This window comes from Trachypithecus francoisi, unplaced genomic scaffold, assembly GCF_009764315.1.
Source record: "Trachypithecus francoisi isolate TF-2019V2 unplaced genomic scaffold, Tfra_2.0 Contig01440, whole genome shotgun sequence".
Lineage (NCBI taxonomy): Eukaryota > Metazoa > Chordata > Mammalia > Primates > Cercopithecidae > Trachypithecus > Trachypithecus francoisi.
In genome coordinates this window covers 28913598-28932455 of record NW_022681431.1, presented here as the reverse complement: position 1 = coordinate 28932455, position 18858 = coordinate 28913598, and the positions used below count along the sequence as shown (strand labels likewise).

General features: G+C 40.8%; 1 protein-coding gene across 1 annotated transcript in view; it reads left to right on the top strand.

Moving 5' to 3' along the window:
- The window catches only part of ZMAT4 (zinc finger matrin-type 4), a 382122-nt gene that overhangs the window by 134141 nt on the left and 229123 nt on the right, over positions 1-18858 (top strand). Inside the window, exon 3 of the mRNA XM_033232049.1 lies at positions 8457-8546. Coding sequence (XP_033087940.1) covers positions 8457-8546 — 90 coding nt within the window. The remainder of the gene's footprint in view (positions 1-8456; positions 8547-18858) is intronic.

The following is an 18858-nucleotide window of genomic DNA, read 5'->3' as shown; positions in this document are numbered from 1 at the left end:
GCTTTTGGAAATTGAACTGATTGTTGTGTAGAAGAAGAAAGACCCCAGGAGAACATCAAGTGTAGATAGATGGCATATACATTAGTCAGCCTAGGCTGTGTCATAACAAGATACCAGATTTGGGGGCTTAACCAACACACATTTATTTTGTTGCTGTTTTGGAGGCTAGAAGTCCACGATCAAGGTGCCAGTAGAGTTGGTTTCTGGCGAGGGCTCTCTCCTGGCATGTAGACAGCTGCCTTCTTGCTGTATCCTCACATGGCCTTTTCCCTGTGCACATGGACAGAGAGCGCAAGTGAGCACAATCTCTGGTGTCTCTTCCCTTTCACATAAAGACACCAGTCCTATCAGTTGGGGCCCCACCCTTGTGACTTCACCTAACCTTAATTACTTCCTGACAGACCCTGCTTCCAGATACAGTCACAGTGGGGATTAGGGTTGCAACACAATTCAGTCCAGAATAAAACAAACGTCCATGATCCTATAATTAAAAGCTAAGTCATGACACCTTCAGCCACAGAAGCCTATATATCTGACCACAGGTTAAAGGACACTTTACCGAGCTAGTATCTAGTGGATCCCTGATTCTTGGAAACAGTAGAGGAGTTAACGCTGCCTTGTTCCAAACCTCTTTTCCTCAACACACTGCCTCCATTTGAGCTGTGGACTCTGCAGCAAGACAACTGCTACTCTGAATCTCCTCTTTTGCACTAGTTGCAGGAAACCTTCAGTTTCTTCAGAGCTTATGCTTCAACTGCAGTCCATCAACTCATCTACTGAGAGGTTTCCTCCATCGCGCACTCTGTCAAATGCCTGTGGGCACTGCCACTTAGGACTGTCTCTGGTCTGCGGGCTCCCTTGCCCCTCTCTGAGCTGTACTGCAGCCATGGAGTTTAGAGATGGAAGTAGATCTGTGAAGCTTTCAATTTCATTTTTTGAATGCAAAGGGATCTGTAACAACATATTTCAAATGTACACAACACTTTTACACAATGGTCTTAATTCTTCAAGGGTCTTGGGTTCTTGTTCTGAGGTTGACTTATTCTTTCCTTCACATGTTGAATCACTGAAATGACAAATCTTTATTGAGCACCAGCCATGTGTCAGGCATTGTGATAGATTTTGAGGATACAACAGTGAAACCAACAGATATAATCCCTGTTTGCTGAAAACTTGTAAGTTGTGGGATCTTGAGAAAATCTCTTGGTCTTTCTGGGACATGTTTTTCTCTATTAGAATGATAAATCATCAGTATTAGAATGAATCTTTAAAATGATGATTTTTCCTTCTGATTATTGGAATGATTTGGTCTTCTAAGTAATCTAAAATTTCAAAAATACATTAATAAGAACACTTAAAATCACTCGTAATCCATATAAACAATGCTAATCCTTTTGTATGTTTCTTCCTAGATCTTTGCCTTGTATATGCATAGAGATGCATACACATTTTTGTTTAAAAATGTACATTCTGATTAGAAACTGCCTTTTAAAATTTATATATGTATATTTATGTCATTGAATATTATTATTATGTTTGCCAGTGGCTCTTTGGTATCTATTATATGGATATATTATAATATTTATCCCTCTTGTTTTAGGGCATTTAACTTATTTTCCCATGTTTACTATTATAAATAAATGGCAATACATGTCTCCGATTGTTTCCTTAGAACACATTGAAAGAAGTAGAATTGTTGAATCAAACAAGTTTTTGCTTTGGATATGTATTGCAAAATTTCCATACAGGAAGCTTGTATCAATTTACATGCCTATTATCTATCTATGTACACAAGGGCTAGGTTTTTCTGCATCTTCAACCAATATGGATATGCATATTTTGTAAATCCTTGCCAATTTGATGGGTGAAAGAAACACATTTTTTAAATTAAACAGTTGTAAGGTAGCATTTGGATGAATTTCCTTTTGTAAGTCTTTTAACTATTAGTATTTCTAAATTCCTGTTTCTATCCTTTGTCTATTTTAATGTTGTTTCTTTCTGAGTAAATTTGTGAGGACACTTTTGATCTCAAAGATAGTAAGCCATTTTCTTTTACGTGCTGCAAATATTTTTCCTACTTTGTGGGTTGTTTCTTATATATAGGTATTTCAGATTGAAAACACTTATTTTTTTCTAGCCAGGTCCATCAGTCTTCCTTTTTATTCTTTCTTTGCTTAGAAAACTTTCCCATCACAAGGTTAAATATATTTTCCTAGTTTTCTTTCGGTCCCAAATTACTGAATCTATTTTGGGACTTTCTATTATATTCCATTTATTTGTTTATTCTGCCATTAAAGCCATATTACATTTGTTCTGGTTTTTCATGTATAAGATCTTTAATTTCTTTTTTTCTTGTTTTACTTTTTATTCTAAGTGCTCTAGGAATTGTCTCTATCTTGACTTCTACATAGATCTGCCGTGTTGATTTTGCTATTAAACTGAAAGACCTTCAAAATTAAGCTATGATGTTTTAAATTTCCACTCTGTATTAACTCAGACCCTAATACCTTATCTCAATCTGTTGTCTTATCTCGTCTTTCAGCTTTTACCCTGTTGATATTTTCTTGAATTAAATGAGAAAAAACATATGCCATTCAAAACTTCTACTTATTGTAGTAAATATTTTGCAAACAATTGCTTACTTTCCTTGAGAGTTTCTCAAAAGTCTTCTTTCATATTTTTTTCACAGTTTTTTTATAGATGCCACTAATCTTTGGCAGAGCAGAGGGTTATTAAGGCCAGCCATGTGTCCCTGCTATTTGTGGTTGGCCTTGGATCTTTCCATCATCTACCTAAATCCTTTTAGGATCTTCTCATCTGATTTTAGCACTATTTCAGTAGCCCAGTGGCCTGGGCAGGAGGCCTGGGACCTGGAACCGCGGGATCTTCCAGCAGAGGAGTTTGACTTCTTCCTTCCCTGTGTTGGTGAAGCCTTCCTTTAGGGACCAGTTTTCTCTTCCTAGAGTTTTAGTTCACCCATCTTTCACTCCAGGTACAGGGAGTTTCTGTGCCCAATGTTCTTCCCCTGGCAAATAAGGGAAGATACATCCATTTGGAAAAGAGTTCCATTCATTAGAGGGAATCCCCAACACTTGTGGTTTTCTATTTGGCTTCTCTGCATTTAACCCTGCCTCCTAGTGAGGCCATGCTGCACCTTTTCCAGGGCTCATCCCTGGGGCCCTCAGTGAAGGGATGCTCCCTGGGGTTCTGCTAGGATTCCCTTTCATTTCATCCTGTGTGATGGAGCCCCTCGTCTCGCATCAGTGGTTGTTTTGCAGGAATCCCAGTGTGCTAGACGTTTGGTGTTTGCTGTCCTTTCCCTATTGGCTCCTCTTCTCCCCGGAATGACCTCAAATGTGGTGGCATGTGAGAATCACTCTTTGTTCCAGGTTTTCCTGTTTTATTGAGGTCCTTGGCTTATTTTAGCTGGTTGCTAGAAGAGGTATAATTAGATCCCTCTGATGAAATAAGATGGTGGAAGACTTATCTAGGAAATCAGAAATGGATCTTTAAGCTTATTTGAGATAGCACCTCTCCTGCCAGCCTCACAACTGTGATTCCGGGATGAAATGAGATGATGATCCTGGAAGGACTTTAAAGACTGACTGAAGCATTATGCAAATATAAGGTTGCTTTGTTATTGCCACATTTTATGATACCAGAAATCAGTAGCCCTGCCGGAAGCAAATTTGAGTTGTGAATTTTTTTGAGGCATGCGTGATAATGGAAGATGGTTATTTAGATGAGGCAAAAAGCCATTCTATTTCTATGTGTTTCGCCTCCTTCTTTCACAGCAATACATCTGAAATAGAGGTTTGTCTTGTTCTTTATTCCCCCAAAGAGAAGGCTGGCCTGAATTTCCATTTTAGACTATTTCCTTGAGTGCCAAGAGATTGTTTCAGCAAAAGAAACTAATCTTCAGATAGGTCTATCCCTGCACAATGCCTAGGATCGGGGGCAAAGGCTTTAATTAAAATGGAAGAGTTGGTAATTTCTGGTCAATCTGGGAAGCTTAAAGTTGATGTGTTTTGAATGAAAGCAATGACTTTTGCTCAAAATGCAAATATTAATGCAAAAAAGAGCCTGGGATTGACTCTCAGTGCAATTGGAAAAGATTGTTATTTCTTTTTCATGTCTTTTCCCTTAATGTAATGGTTCTTTTTTTTCTCCTGAAACTCTGTAATATATACATTTAACATGTGGGTATTTTTTTCTCCTTAAAGTTCTTTTCACTTGGCAATTTTCCTGTCTTTTCAGACTCTTAAGAGCAGTGGAAATCTTGGTACTAATAAACCTTGGAAAAAGTAATAAGCATGTGTTGTTGCTTGTGTTTATTTGGATGATGTAAGAGCCAGTTTCAGATGTGTCTTTTCCTCTAGCCCTTCGCAGTGTAGTTGTGTGTATAGCTTAGGCCTCCCCATCCTCCAGTCTCTATTTATACACAGAAAGTGAAAGTGACACTTATGTACCCTGGCATTTGTATGTACTAAAAACAAGTTTTAAAATTGGAAGTAGCATGTATTGCTCTTGGGTTGAGAAGGCTCATCTAATACCAAGTCCTCCAATGAAACAAAAATGCATTTTGAATGTTAATAAGACATTAACAAGGGTAGATGGAAATGTGGTCAATTATAGCAGTATATGTTAATAACATTTCTGATCAGTGATGCTTTTTACTAATTACAATAATTGTGGGTAAAAAGTGTACATAAATCAAAATCAAAATGGCTTAAACATTGCAAAATTATTATTATTATATTTATGCTATTGGCAAATTTGTTATAAAAATAAAAAATGAAAGCCAATCATACTCCACGTATCCTAAGAAATCATGTTTTTTTTTTTCTTTTTCTTTTCTACCTGTGTTATCTACTTACGCACTTTTATGTAATTGTAGTCATAGTATCTGTGCAGTTTTGAGTTTAGCATTTTTCTTTCAATATTCATTATATATGTATGTACATATATATGTATATATATAACATGCATTTAAAAACCTTTATATATATATGTGAGTGTGTGTGTGTATATGTGTGTGTGTGTGTATATATATATGTAAATGTTCCCTCACCCCCAATTATCCATTTAACATAGGGCATGCCACGGCTGCTTTATCCAGCCTTCTGTTGTTAAATCTGCAGTTGTCTCACTAATTTTTTGTTCCTATTTAAGTAATGCTGCAATGGACATCTTTGTTTCAATTAATTTTAACTTTCTTGTTTTAGGAAAGTTTTTGTTCATTTGTTTGTTTTTTAGAATAAATTGAAAGGAGTGAGATTACTGTGCCAAATCCCAAAGAATTTCCAGTAGGTACGGGGTAGAAAGGAGCCAGTTAGAGGAAGACACTGTAAGTGTCTCAGAGAGTCTCATCTAGAGAGAGAGGTGAGAAAGCCGGGAAGAAAGGAAAGGGTGGCTGAGGTGGGCAGCTCACCTGAGGCCAGGAGTTACAGACCAGCCTGGCCAACATGGTGAAAACTCGTCTCTACTAAAAATAGAAAAACTACCTAGGCATGGTGGAGCACTCCTATAATCCCAGCTACCAGGGAGGCTGAGGCAGGGGAATCGCTTGAACCTGGGAGGTGGAGGTTGCAGTGAGCTGAGATTGTGCCATTGCACTCCAGCCTGGGTGACAGAGTGAGCAGAATGAGACTGTCACAAAAAAAAAAGAGAGAGGGAGAGAGAGAAAGAAAGGGAGGAAGAAAGGGAGGGAGGGAGGGAAGGACGAAGGAAGGAGGGGGCTTCCTGGCAGGTCTCCATCCTCAGGTGCCACAGGCCTATGTCGGAGGCAGGGCAAGCTGTAGAAACCCCAGGAAGGATCTGCAGGGAACCTCTTTCCCTTTGTCAACCAACGTAATTTGGAAGCAGCTTTGAATTTGAGTCAGGCTAATCCGGAATGTGACTCCACACTCCTCCCCCTGAGAAGTCTGCAGATTTTCACTTCCTGCTGGAAGTTGTGGGCAGGGAAGGCATTGGATCTGGTCCAGGCACCCTGGGGAAAGCAAAGAGAGGGAAAAAAGGTGCCCAGGCAAAAGGAATGCTGCTAAATGATGAACGAGGATGCCTCCGCCATCATTCCAGAATCAGGTGGTATTTGCCAAAGCTCTGATTTCCCTCACCGTAAACCATAGGCAAGGGCACTGCTTGCGGTGTAGCCATTCCTTCTCCCGCCAAAATTGGGGGGGGGGTGCTGAGGGAGGAAAACAGGCCTGTACTGATCAAAATCACTAATAAGCCTCAAATCCCAACATCTCACATCACTAACAGCTTCATATCAGAGCTTGGCATTTATTTTCCTAATGGTTCAACTAGTTTGTGTAAGTGTAATTAAACAACTCAGTGAACTCTGCCTGTACTAGAAGGTCTTTTTGAAAGAAATGGAATACTTTAGATTAAGAGGAGGGGAGAAAGAAAAACGACAAAACAGCCACAAACCAGGCCACGTGATGAGATTTCCAGTTTTGCCATAATTTCATTCTCTGGAAATCCAGAGCTTTAGGAGGTGGATAATGCAGGGAATGTGAAAAGAAGCTCTTCTATGGTAACAAATGCAAAACTGAAAATCCACTTTAGCCACGTTTGAGCTCACATTGTTCCCACTTGTTTTTCCACCCATTATCATCTGTGTGCTTTTTCACCAGCTCAGGCTCTGTCCACAGTCAGCATCTTGCAGTTTAGATGTTCCTTTTTATTCTTTTGACTGCAGTAATAGTCCCAATATAAAGATGACTCCTTCCTTACCTCTACAATAACCTCAGCAAAATGGCAGAAAATATGTACAGATGTTAGTAAGCTGCAAATTTATTTGCAAAGAGAAAAATATAAGCCTGCACGGTCATTTTCAAAAACATGTAGAAGCCACATAATAATATTGACTCATCTGACATACATCTACATGTCTGTTTCTCTTAAGAAATCTAGACAAAAAAAAAAAACCTCCAGATGACCTTTGAGTAAAACCCACTATGTAACCTAGAAATGGTGCTGTAAGTGTTAACAATATATTTCCAAGTCACATTTCAGTACTTTTACACATCTGTAAAAATTTTTCATGTTTCATTGTCACTTTTAAACTCATTTAAAGGCCTTAAAAGTGTTCAGGAATTGTCTAAAAGCATGGTCTTCTTGCTCCAGGCAGAATACAGGAATTAAGAAAGTGATGAATGAAGAAAATGGACAGGAAGGATTTACAATTTATCCTGTAAACAAGATGCAACCTGCTGTGTGTTCTCTGAACATCACTTTGCCTTCGTGGCTGATTCACAAAAGTAAACCAACATCCAGGAGATGGGCTAGGATGCAACTGTAAATAAAGTCATAGTGGAACAAAAGCCTGGAAAAGAAGGAAGTAACCTCTGAGTAAAGGAAAAGGAAGGGGTATTGGAATTAGGGAACAATAGATTCGAGAGGCGATGCAGTCAACAGCGAGAAATGTTTAATATTACACAGATTGCAATTTTTCATGTGCAATGTCTCATTTGATTCTTACGACACTCTAGCAAATATTGTGGTATTCATTTTGTACATGGAGAAAATGAGACTTATTTTGATATAAACACATTCCAATAAGAGACTGGCCTAATATCACACAGCTAGGAAGTGGTAGAGCTGGAACCCAGATTCTGAATGTCTGATGACTGTTAGTGTTCTTTTCACACTTCCATCCTGCCTCAGGTAGAAACTTGAAGTTAGAACTGCTGTATTCTTTAAACGTGATGGGAATCCGGGATGAAACTCTCCGTTGAGCAAAGTAGAGGAAATAGGGAACAAAGAAAGCATCAATTTCTCCATGCTGGGCATGGACCAGTCAGTATAGTCAGAAATCAACAATCCTGCTAATTCCGAAGAACACGGGTCTCTGTTTGCTCAACTGCATCATCTGCTGGCAGGTAGCTTAGGCTGTGGTCAGTCCGCAGACTGACATACAATTGTCTTTAGTTTGCTTATGATATCTGACTTAGAGAATCCCATCCCTTTTGATAGCTTATTAATGAAGCCTGTGTGTGGGAGAGCCGTGAGAAAAGGCTTCTATTGGGGGTGAGGTGTACCAGGCTCCCAGGGAGGCATTGTCCCCAGACCCTGAGGGTAGGGCAGCAGTAGTGAGAGAGATCACTGTGCCTCTTCTCATCACAATTGATCCTCATGTTATTTCCTTTGCTTATTTGTTTTTATTTTTGAGGAAAATTAAATATAGTATATTATCCACCCTAGGCTAAATGATTTCAATGCCTCACCTTCTTCATTACTGTGTTTTCTCATCTTGAAATTACACTGGCTTTACAACTTGGGGCAAGCCACTTAACCTATCTGAAACTACATCCTACATCCCTCACAGGAGTATGCAGAAGTGTCTTCTACTGAAAATACATTTCTTTTTGCATTTGCGGGCACAGGCTAGGTTTCAAAGGATTTGAAATGGCTTCTCTTTTACAGTATCTGCTTCTGCTTTTACTTCTCAGAGTCGAAAACATGCAAGCAAAGTCCGACTGTATTACATGCTTCACCCCAGGGATGGAGGGTGTCCTGCCAAGAGGCTCCGGTCAGAAAATGTGAGTATCTGGTGCCATGTGATATCCTCAGATGATTTGTTCTGTGTACTGAGAACTTTGCAGGTGTAGGAATTGTAGTCTAGTCCAGATTCTTAGAAAAGCTGAGTGAGTAGAAATAGTTCTCATTAAATATTACAGATATTATAATATATAGAGAGTTTTTCTTTTTTCCTGCCAGAATTTGCCCATATAGTGTTGAAGGAGTTTCTGATGACATTGCACTGGGACCATAAACAGTGAGAATACACAGAGGTTGCAGGGCAGAGAGCAAGGCTGGGTGAGGGAGGCAGGACCACAACACGGTGAAGTATTAAGAAGACAGGACCTCAGGGGCAAATCTGTCAGAAATATTAGCTACCTCACTTTTTATATACTTCATTTTTCCTCTGGTGTGTAAAACAGAATGCCTTGTTTGTTAATTTATAATGAAGAGTGTGCATATCTTGCAAATAAAAATACCCAGGCTTCTTGATCCCTCTCTCTGAAGGAACATTTGCTTGGGAAGACAAATGACAATTATAAAGTCGCTTTGAGGGTGTCAAGTCAGAGCAAAGAGCTTATTTCAGCCAGGCCAAGGCAAAGGCTGATGAAATAAACATTCCTTCCTCCCAGCAGGGGTTACTTCTCCTAATGAGTAGAATATTCATATCCACCGGCTGCAGAGGCTCCTCCTGATACACACTGAGGATTAAACACAGAAATTCCTCACACTTTGAGTTAAGAGGAGGCTGCAGGCATAGAATTTACACCCCACACCATCCGTGGGCTTGTGATCTTGTTTTCTTTCTGCTGCCATGTAGATGACGGTTTTCTTTTCTCATTAAAAATTAATATACGATCGTTGAAGAAACTTTACAAAATCTTCACTTGTGTATTTTTCACAGGGGAAAAAAAGAGGGAGCAAGAGAACTGCCTGTGAGCAAAGGTTGTGAGCATCAGGGCTGGTGTTTTTAACAAATTCTAAGCATGCCTCTTGGTGTCACAAAATGAGCTGTTCATACACAGACTAATCTGGAACACTGTAGATCTGTCTTTACTGCCTTGGTGAAGCAGCCTTTAGAGCTTATTGGAAGCAAAAGATGTCATGAAAACTTTGCAAGCTGCTAAGAGCCGGGACTGAGGCTAGTTTTTTTTAGCCCTTAGCTGTAGGACCGTGGGCAAATAATTGATCTCTTGGAGCCCCGGTTTTCTCAATCAGGCAGGCCATAATCATCATATTTTACTTTCCTCACTGGACTATGGTGAACATTAAATGAAATGGTAGATAGGAGGTGTACTATGACTTGCCAAGCATCACATGCAAGCACTGAGGAAACAGATAAATAAGATGCAGTGTTGCCTTAAAGAAATTCATAATGTAGTATCAGAGATTGACACTGTATAAAGAGTAGCTATAATATCACAGCGTATGTGTTTATTAACATCTTGCACAAAGAACCATGAAGATAAAAGGCAAGTGGATCATGCCAAGGGGCTCTGGTCAGGGAAGGTGTTCCTGAAGAGCTGGCATTTGAGCTGGAGCTTGGGGGCATGAATGGATTTTACCAGATGGAGGCCGTAGGAGTGAGGGAGGAGGATACCAATTTCCTAGGCACATTCCTCTCAGAAAATCTTAAGTCATGGGACAGTTGGCCTACACCAGTTTTTATGTAACCTCGGAACCCTATGGCTACTGGAATCGTGCTTCCCATTGGGAGAGTGTCTATTAGCAGAAAGAATAGAATTCTTTTTTCACTTCTTGAAATTACCCAGCAATCAGATCTGAATCCCTTCATTTAATAGCCCTTTAGTGTCTTATGCTAATGGTCAGAGACAATGGGGTTCATGGCCACTTGACAATTAGCTATTTGTACACCGGTTATTTTCTGTCTGCTCACGTTGTAATAATGAATGTTGCACTTACATCTGAGCTCCTAGGGAAGGTTTACAGTGGCAAACAGAGATGACTGGACTCAAGCTAATGTTGTATTTGTAGAGACTCAAGATGGTCCTTGCCACTCTAGTCAGGTGCACAATCCCCTTTACTCAAGCTCTGGTGCTGCCAGTAACAGCAAGGACAGTTTACAGTGGGGAAGGTGTTTGGATTTCAGAGCAAGAAGCATCTGTTTGCATTCTTTATCAAAGGCCCCATGGAAAACTTTTTTCTCTGCTGTTTCCTGGGTTTTGAAAACCTTGATCTACCAATGATTTATTTATCAAATCATTTTTCTATAATTTATTGAGCATAATATAAAAGCAAACCAGTAAACAGAAAAAGCAATAAAATCATCACTTTTTGAAAGCAATAGTTGATGCTTTTGTTACACTGTGTGTACATTTATAGCTGAATATATGATTTCCGCTATGCATTTTGATCTATGGGACACAGCATGGAAGTCACCCCCAGTACTTCTCAGGAGCTTTAAGAGTGTATGTTGGTAATTATATGAATCAACTTTCTTTTGTACAGACTCATACCTAAGAATTGAGAGATTGAATATACAAAGATGTTGTCTGGAGAATAAGAAATGGTGTCTTAATTTTGGGCATTGAAGCCATTACTGAGTCTGGGGCCAGGGACCACTGCTGTTCTGGGTGAGTGGGTGCAATAGCTCACACCTGTAAACCCAGAACTTTGGGAGGCTGGCAAGAGGAATACTTGAGGCCAGGAGTTCAAGCCCAGCTTGGGCAACATAGTGAAACCCTGTGTCTACAATTTATTTTTTTTTAATTAGCCAGATGTGGTGGTGCATATCTGTAGCCCCCGCTCCTCGGGAGGCTGAGGCTGGAGGATTGCTTGAGTCTAGGAGTCAGAGGCTGCAGTGAGCTATGAATGTGCCACTGTACTCCAGTCTGGGCAACAGAGTGAGACACTGTCTCTAATAATAATAATAATAATATCTAATGTATAGATTTATCATAAGGCCCAACTGACATAAGTCATATTTGTTTAGTATTTTGTTTTTTTTTTTTTTTTTGAGACGGAGTCTCGCTGTGTCACCCAGGCTGGAGTGCAGTGGCCAGATCTCAGCTCACTGCAAGCTCCGCCTCCCGGGTTTACGCCATTCTCCTGCCTCAGCCTCCCGAGTAGCTGGGACTACAGGCGCCAGCCACCTCGCCCGGCTAGCTTTTTGTATTTTTTAGTAGAGACGGGGTTTCACCGTGTTAGCCAGGATGGTCTCGAACTCCTGACCTCGTGATCCGCCCGTCTCGTATTTTGTTTTCAAAGCACTTTCTGCATGCATTATTATTACTGATACTCTCTCCACTAGCACCCTGTATTCTCAGCAGGATATAACACTTTTTGATGGGGTTGTTTTTTTCTTGTAAATTTGTTTGAGTTCTTTGTGGGTTCTGGATATTAGCCCTTTGTCAGATGGGTAGTTTGCAAAAGTTTTCTCCCATTCTGTAGGTTGCCTGTTCACTCTGATGGTAGTTTCTTTTTATTGCGGCATTATTCATAGTAGCAAAGACTTGGAACCAACCCAAATGTCCATCAGTGACAGACTGGATTAAGAAAATGTTGCACATATACACCATGGAATACTATGTAGCCATAAAAAGGATGAGTTCATGTCCTTTGTAGAGACATGGATGCAGCTGGAAACCATCATTCTCAACAAACTGTCCCAAGAACAGAAAACCAAACACCACATGTTCTCACTCATAGGTGGGAATTGAACACTGAGAACACTTGGATACAGGAAGGGGAGCATCACACACTGGGGCCTATTGTAGGGAGGGGGTGGGGGAGAGGGATAGCATTAGGAGATATACCTAATGTAAATGACGAGTTAATGGGTGCAGCACACCAACATGGCACATGTATACATATGTAACAAACCTGCACGTTGTGCACATGTACCCTAGAACATAAAGTATAATAAAAAAAGAAAAAAAAAGAAGGCTGTAACACTTTATTCTGCTTGCCTCTCAGTTCCTTCTCAGCTTCTCTGCTCCCAGGGGCTGTGACAGGTTTGCATCCCCATGTTAACTGATTGAGAAGAACATTCACATCTGCCCTGAATACCACTAGTGCTGGCTTCTGTAAACACAGAAAATTTGTTCCTGATTTCCCACATCCTGACCACATATGACCCCTGCTCCCACCCCATTCATAGGAACTCAAAATTTACTTACAAATGCAGCAAAGAGCCTATTATTACTTCTAAGGTCTATTGTTGCAATTTCTACTTCAGCCATTTGGCTTTTGCTGTTGTTGTTGTTTTAAACACCTACATTCATTTCTATCTTCTGTTTGGACATTGTCAGCTGTTTAAATGTTCTCTTCCCGTGCTTTTCTCTTTAGAATCCTTACTTGGATCTTACATTTCTTTTCCCCTGGAAGACATTTTTCCCTTGGGGCCACAGAGTAAAATTAAATGAGAAATAAATTGTTATAGTCAATTGCCTTGGAGAAATTTTCAGTCATCCCTCGAGCGTTAGAGACAGAAAGGACTTCAGTGTTCACGCAGTCTATTGAGACTCTCAGTTTTTCACCCTTTTATTATGTTCTCACCCATGGGTCAGATGCTTTGGGAAAAAATGATCTGTTTGGGAAATAGCACTTTTAAGTAAAAAAGGTGATTTAGTTTTACCTAGGCTTTTTTTTGTTTTGTTTTTTGATACTTTGATTTTTGCAAAATGTAAGTAACTGCTGACCAAAACCGCATGTCAGTATTAAGTAAACAGTATTTTTATGTGGAGTTAAGATAATTCCTTCTAAACACAGAGAAGCTTGGCATTTGGTTAGTGTCATCAGGGTTATTACTCTTAACATACGGGCTTTCCTTTAGATCTGAAATATTCTGTAGCTTGAGAAGCTGAGTGTCACTTTCACAAATCCCTAAACATCCTAGAGTCTAGCTGGGGAGGAATCAATCTAATCTAAACCCTTCTTATTACAAAGGTGAAAATAAAGGAGTACCATGACTTGCCCAAAGTGGTCAGACCTGAGATTAAAATCCTGCTTCCCTAAATGCTATTCCTAGTCTTTCCCCATATATCCTGAAGTGGTATCTTATTTTTCAGCATTGTAACCATTACTGGGTCTGAAGCCAGGGAGCATTGCTGTTCTGGGCAGGGTCAAAATAGTGGCTGGCTTTTATCAGGCACTTTCCACACATGTTCTAAATGCTTTACATATATGAGTGATTTTCATCTTCACAAGCCCTGGAGAAGGCAGGAGTTGTCACTGTCCCCATTTAGCAGAGAAGCCAATAGTGAGATTAAGTAACTGACTGTGATCACCCAGCTGGTACTTGACAGTACTGGCTGGAAAAGTAGAAAACAAAAGGAGATTTACTCGTATACTGTAATCCGGCTCCACAACGTCCCATGTCCCATCGTAAGAAGGTAATGAGCATCTGCAAAACGCTGGGGGACATGGACACCTTCCCCAGCACAGATCAGGATCTAGTGGGGGAGTCAGATGTGTAGACCATGTATCTCGATGCAGTGTGATAAGTGCTACCATAAGCATATGCCTGGGTGTGGTGAAGGGTTCCTGGCCTCTCCTGATAGGATGGGGCTGGATAAGGTTTCCTGGAGAAAGTGACACTGAACCACTTCTTAAAGGATAGATTTGGGTGAGCTAAATAAAAAAGAATGGGATAGGACCCTTTGGAGGGTGCAGTCAGCATCGGTAATGTCTTCAGGGAAACAGACTCAGAGGTATTTCTTGAGTATGAAGTTCTAGCACTGTTGGCTACCTAGGGCTGTTGTAACAAATTGCCACAAACTGGGTGGTTTCAACAAAGAGCATTTATTCTCTGGTGGTTCTGGTGGCTATAAGTGTGAAATTGAGGCATGGGCAGGGTCTTCCTCTGGAGAGTCTGACTGAGAATCTCTTCCTTGCCTCTCTAATAGATGCTGGCAGTTGCTGAATTTGTAATGGTACCACATAAACCTCTGCCTCTGTCTATCTTTTCATTTTTGTTTTTTATTTTTAGAGATGGGGTCTTGCTCTGTTATCCAGGCTGGAATGCAGTGGCACAATTATAGCTCACTGCAGCCTTGAACTCCCAGGCTCAAGGGATCCTCTAGTCTTAGCCTCCCAAGTAGATGGGATTGCAGGTGTGCACCACCACACCTGGCTAATTAAAAAAAAAAATTTATAGAGATGGGATCTTGCTGTTTCCCAGGTTGGTCTTGAATTCCTGGCTTTGAGTGATCCTCCCACTTCAGCTTCTCAAAGTGTTGGGATTATAGGCATGAACCACCACACCTGGACTTCTTCTCTGTGTGTATCTCTGTGTGTTCTCTCTTCTTCTTATAAGGGCACCAATAATTGGATTTATGGCCCAGTATAATCCAATATGACATTTCTTAACTACTTACATGTGCAAGACCCTATTTCCAAATAACATTGCGTGTCCTAGGTTGATGCGAATTTGGAGGGGGACATTATTCACTCAGTACTATGGCAGAGGTGGGAGTCGAGGTTGGGATGGTAGGACATTGTGCATAACATTGACATTTACTTTGTCAAATGTCCTCCTGTCTTCTCAAATGGTCTGCTGCTGACTTCATGGTCAGTTCTCAAAGAGAAATGCATTTACCAATAAGTGCCACGTGTTTTGGGTCCAGCTTACATAGTACCCAGCATTGAGAGTTAGAGTGGAGATTCTATCCCCGTTCTGCTATGCATGAGTTTCACAACTTTGCTTTAGACTTTCTAAAACTCAATTACCATGGTAATAATCAAGGAATAGATTTGCTGTCCTGTCTGGCTCTCAGAATTGTTAAGGGACTCAAGATAAAATCATGTTTGTGAAGGTGCATGGTAAATTGTAAAGTGTGTGTCAAGTGTTCTGTTGTGGAATTTTTTCTTCTTTCTTGTGGATTATCTCCTCATCTACGAGCCCCCTCATAATCAATTAATCAATCAGCCAATTTCTACTGAGCTTCTACTATGTACAGAGTACAGAGCCACATACTGTCAAGGACACAGAAAAAGGTTGAAATGTGGAGTTCATCAGGTTGTTGGAGAGAAAAATCATACAGAAAGCAATTTAAAAACAATCAAGGGCTAATTTGTGTGGCCCTGCCTCTAATGAAATTGATGATCAGAGAAGTGTTTTTTTGGTGGGAGCTGGAGTGCTTAACAATGGCTTCCCCAAGGCAGATGCTTTAGAAGGCTCTGGAAGATTTGTACCGTGATGGGGTACCTGTTCTTGGCAGAGCTGCCTGCTGTGCAAAGCCTTAGAGGTAACAGTGAGGAAGGCCTGTGGGAGACGTGGTTAGGCAGAGACTTGCAGGGTCCCTTCAAACTGACTTTCATTCAATATTTACTTAGAAAGATGCTTTGAAAAATTAGCAATGCATATAGTTGTTTTATATGCAAAATAAGGAATCAAGTCCATAACCCAGTTATAACATTAAAACTTGTTTGGAATTGGATCTCTTGTGGAGAGCTATAGTTACGCACATTTGGCCGAGATAGAGATTATGTTCGTGGATATAATTATGAAGTACTATGTGACATATGTTTAAAATTTCCCTTTATTGCCTTTTGTTATAGCAAATTATCCCCTCACTGCCCCGCCGCCCCGGCCTGCCCTCACCTTTCATTCTTCCTTCTTTTCTCTTCTTCAGCCTCTTTTTGTTAATTTCCGAACCAGAAATTTCTTGGGAGGACAATTAAAGGTTTGTAATGTAGGTAACACAAATCCCTCATTTTTAGGAAAACACATGCATTATCGGGTTCAAGACTGTAGCTGACTGTAACTGTCAATTCCATGTTGGCCAAGCCCTGGGTTGGTGATGAAATCTGCAGTAGCCCTATGCAACTTGCATGTGCATGGTGCAAAAGCACGAGGGAGAGAGAGAGAGATAGCGAGAGACCATGACAGAGAGAGAGAGAGAGAGACCATGAGAGAGAGACAGACAGAGAGAAAGAGAGAGAGAGAGGAGATCTTTGTGGTCAGAAAGTTCCCTCGACCATGAACCAAGTCAGCTTTGCCAGAAGCAAGAACCATTCAGAGTTAGTCAGTGGAAACTTGGCTTAACAGGCATTTTTTTTTTCTGACTTCTTTCAGTGCAGATTTTGTACTGCTTTTAGTTAGGTGACCTAAGATGCTGTTTAGCTCTCCTACCCTCTAATCTGGTTCTGGTGAGGGTGCTATGAAGCAGGGCTAGAGCCTGGGGTATGTTTGGGGAGGGATGGAGACTGGGTTGGCCAGTAGGAGGGGCTGGGTGCCTGAGGGCAGGTGGAAGATTTGCAGAAGCAAGTGTATGCCAACCTACAGATGTTTCCAAAGGGTCAAATAAAAGAAAAAAAATCAGGACTTAGGTAAGGACTGATAGTATATGGAAGTCTGTTGCAATAGGGGGAATGTTCCAACTACTTGGAGAAGTAGAGCACAGCTAGAAAGAGCTGGGGCTTGGAGAGTCAAGTGAGTAGGTGCTGTGAGTGAGCAACTAGACAGGAGTGTTTCTCTGCATATGTAGTCAGTAGATTATAGGGAAAGGCTGTTGGCAGTAGTGGTGTCTTGTCTGCATTCCTGTATACGTTCTCAGTGCTCGCACAAGCATTAGAGTGGGACAAAGTTCAGGGACCGTGGGAAAGCAGAGAAGACTGACCAAAGTTTGGTCAGGCTGCATTAGTGGGCATGTTGTCCAGATTTGTTAGTGGGGACAAATAGTTCAGTTAATTATTTATAAGCTGAAGAATGGGAATTGGGAGATTTTGTGTCTGGCCTTGTCAATAGGTAAATAAGATGATCATCCACACGTTTTATCTAACTCTTTTGGGGAAAAGTTGGTCTTTGCAATAAGCCCTTTCCTGGAACAGAAAAGGATGGGAGATTGAAAAGAAACTATTCCTGTTTTCCAGGAGCAGGAGCTCATATTTTTCCAGGACCTCAGCTAAAGTTCAACATTGTCATGTGGGTGGAGCACGACCAAGACAGTCAACCCTTGTCTTAGTTGGCCTGTGCTGCTATAACAAAAAACCCATAGCCTAGGTGACTTAAACATTAAAAAGGTAATTCTCACAGTTCTGGGGAGTCCGAGATCAAGTTGACAGCCGATTCAGTTTCTGGCGAGGGTTCTCATCCTGCTTTGCAGATGAACATCTTAATTCAGTTCATGTGGCATATGGCACAGCAACAGAGATCACCTCTCTGTGTCTCTTTTTACAAGGGTGCTAATCCCATTCACAAGGGCTCCACTCCAATGACCTAGTCATATCTCAAAGGTAATACTATCTTATGACCTCTACATACGATCGTACTGGGGATTGGGTCTTCAATATACGAATTTAGTAACCATAGATTCTAGACTGGCTTTTCTCCTTTTTTTTTTTTTTTTTTTTTGAGACGGAGTCTCATTCTGTCACCCAAGCTAGAGTACAGTAGCTCACTGCAACCTCCACCTCCCGGGTTCAAGTGATTCTCCTGCCTCAGCCTCCTGAGTAGCTGGGATTACAGGCACGCACCGCCATGCCCAGCTAATTTTTGTAATTTTAGTAGAGACGGGATTCCACGATGTTGGTCAGGCTGGTCTCAAACTCCTGAACTCATGATCCACCCACTCTGGCCTCCCAAAGGGCTGGGATTACAGGCGTGATCCACTGCACCTGGCCTAGACTGGCTTTTCTCAGATACCGTTCCAAAGGGCTGATATAATACAATTATGATTGCAATAGCATTATGCATGTTTCTTTTCTCCAGTAGGTGATTAGAAAGCATTACTTATTCTCTGTTTCATTTTCTTTGAATGTCTAGCATCCTTTGCATTGTTCTGTCTTTAACCAGGGGAGACAGTTCTCTCAGCAAGTTTGTGTCTCTGCTTTGCTGTGCACTTATGCTAGGGAGCACTGTCACCATCCAAATCTCAAGGGTCAAAATCCTATTTATTCCCAAGCTCCGTTTTTCTTTGCTTCCTTCTAGAGACCACCGGGTATTCAGATTTGCTTGTTCTTTCTATTTAGTATTTTTTTCATAATAGTATTTTTTTGGATGTTCACACAAATGGAAAAGACCACAGACAGAATTTTAAATTAGACATTGCCACTTACAGAAAATCTATATTCAGAGAAGGAATGGTTGGGGACCCTTAGTAACTAAAATCTGGTGATGACCACACCATAGTTCTTTAATACATCAACACAGGAATTGTTGCTCTGTTTATTTTTTGAAAGGGATGTTGATAACATACATTTGAAAGGAGTCATGTTGACTAATGGAAAAACATTACAGATTGTCATTTCACTGAGTCTACCAGCTTTCTCTTACGACTGATCTGGAGTGGTGACTGTGGAGGGACTGGCTTCATGACAAGAAGAGAAAGGGAGTACAATGAAGTCTTCCTCCCATTTCTGTCCTTCAGT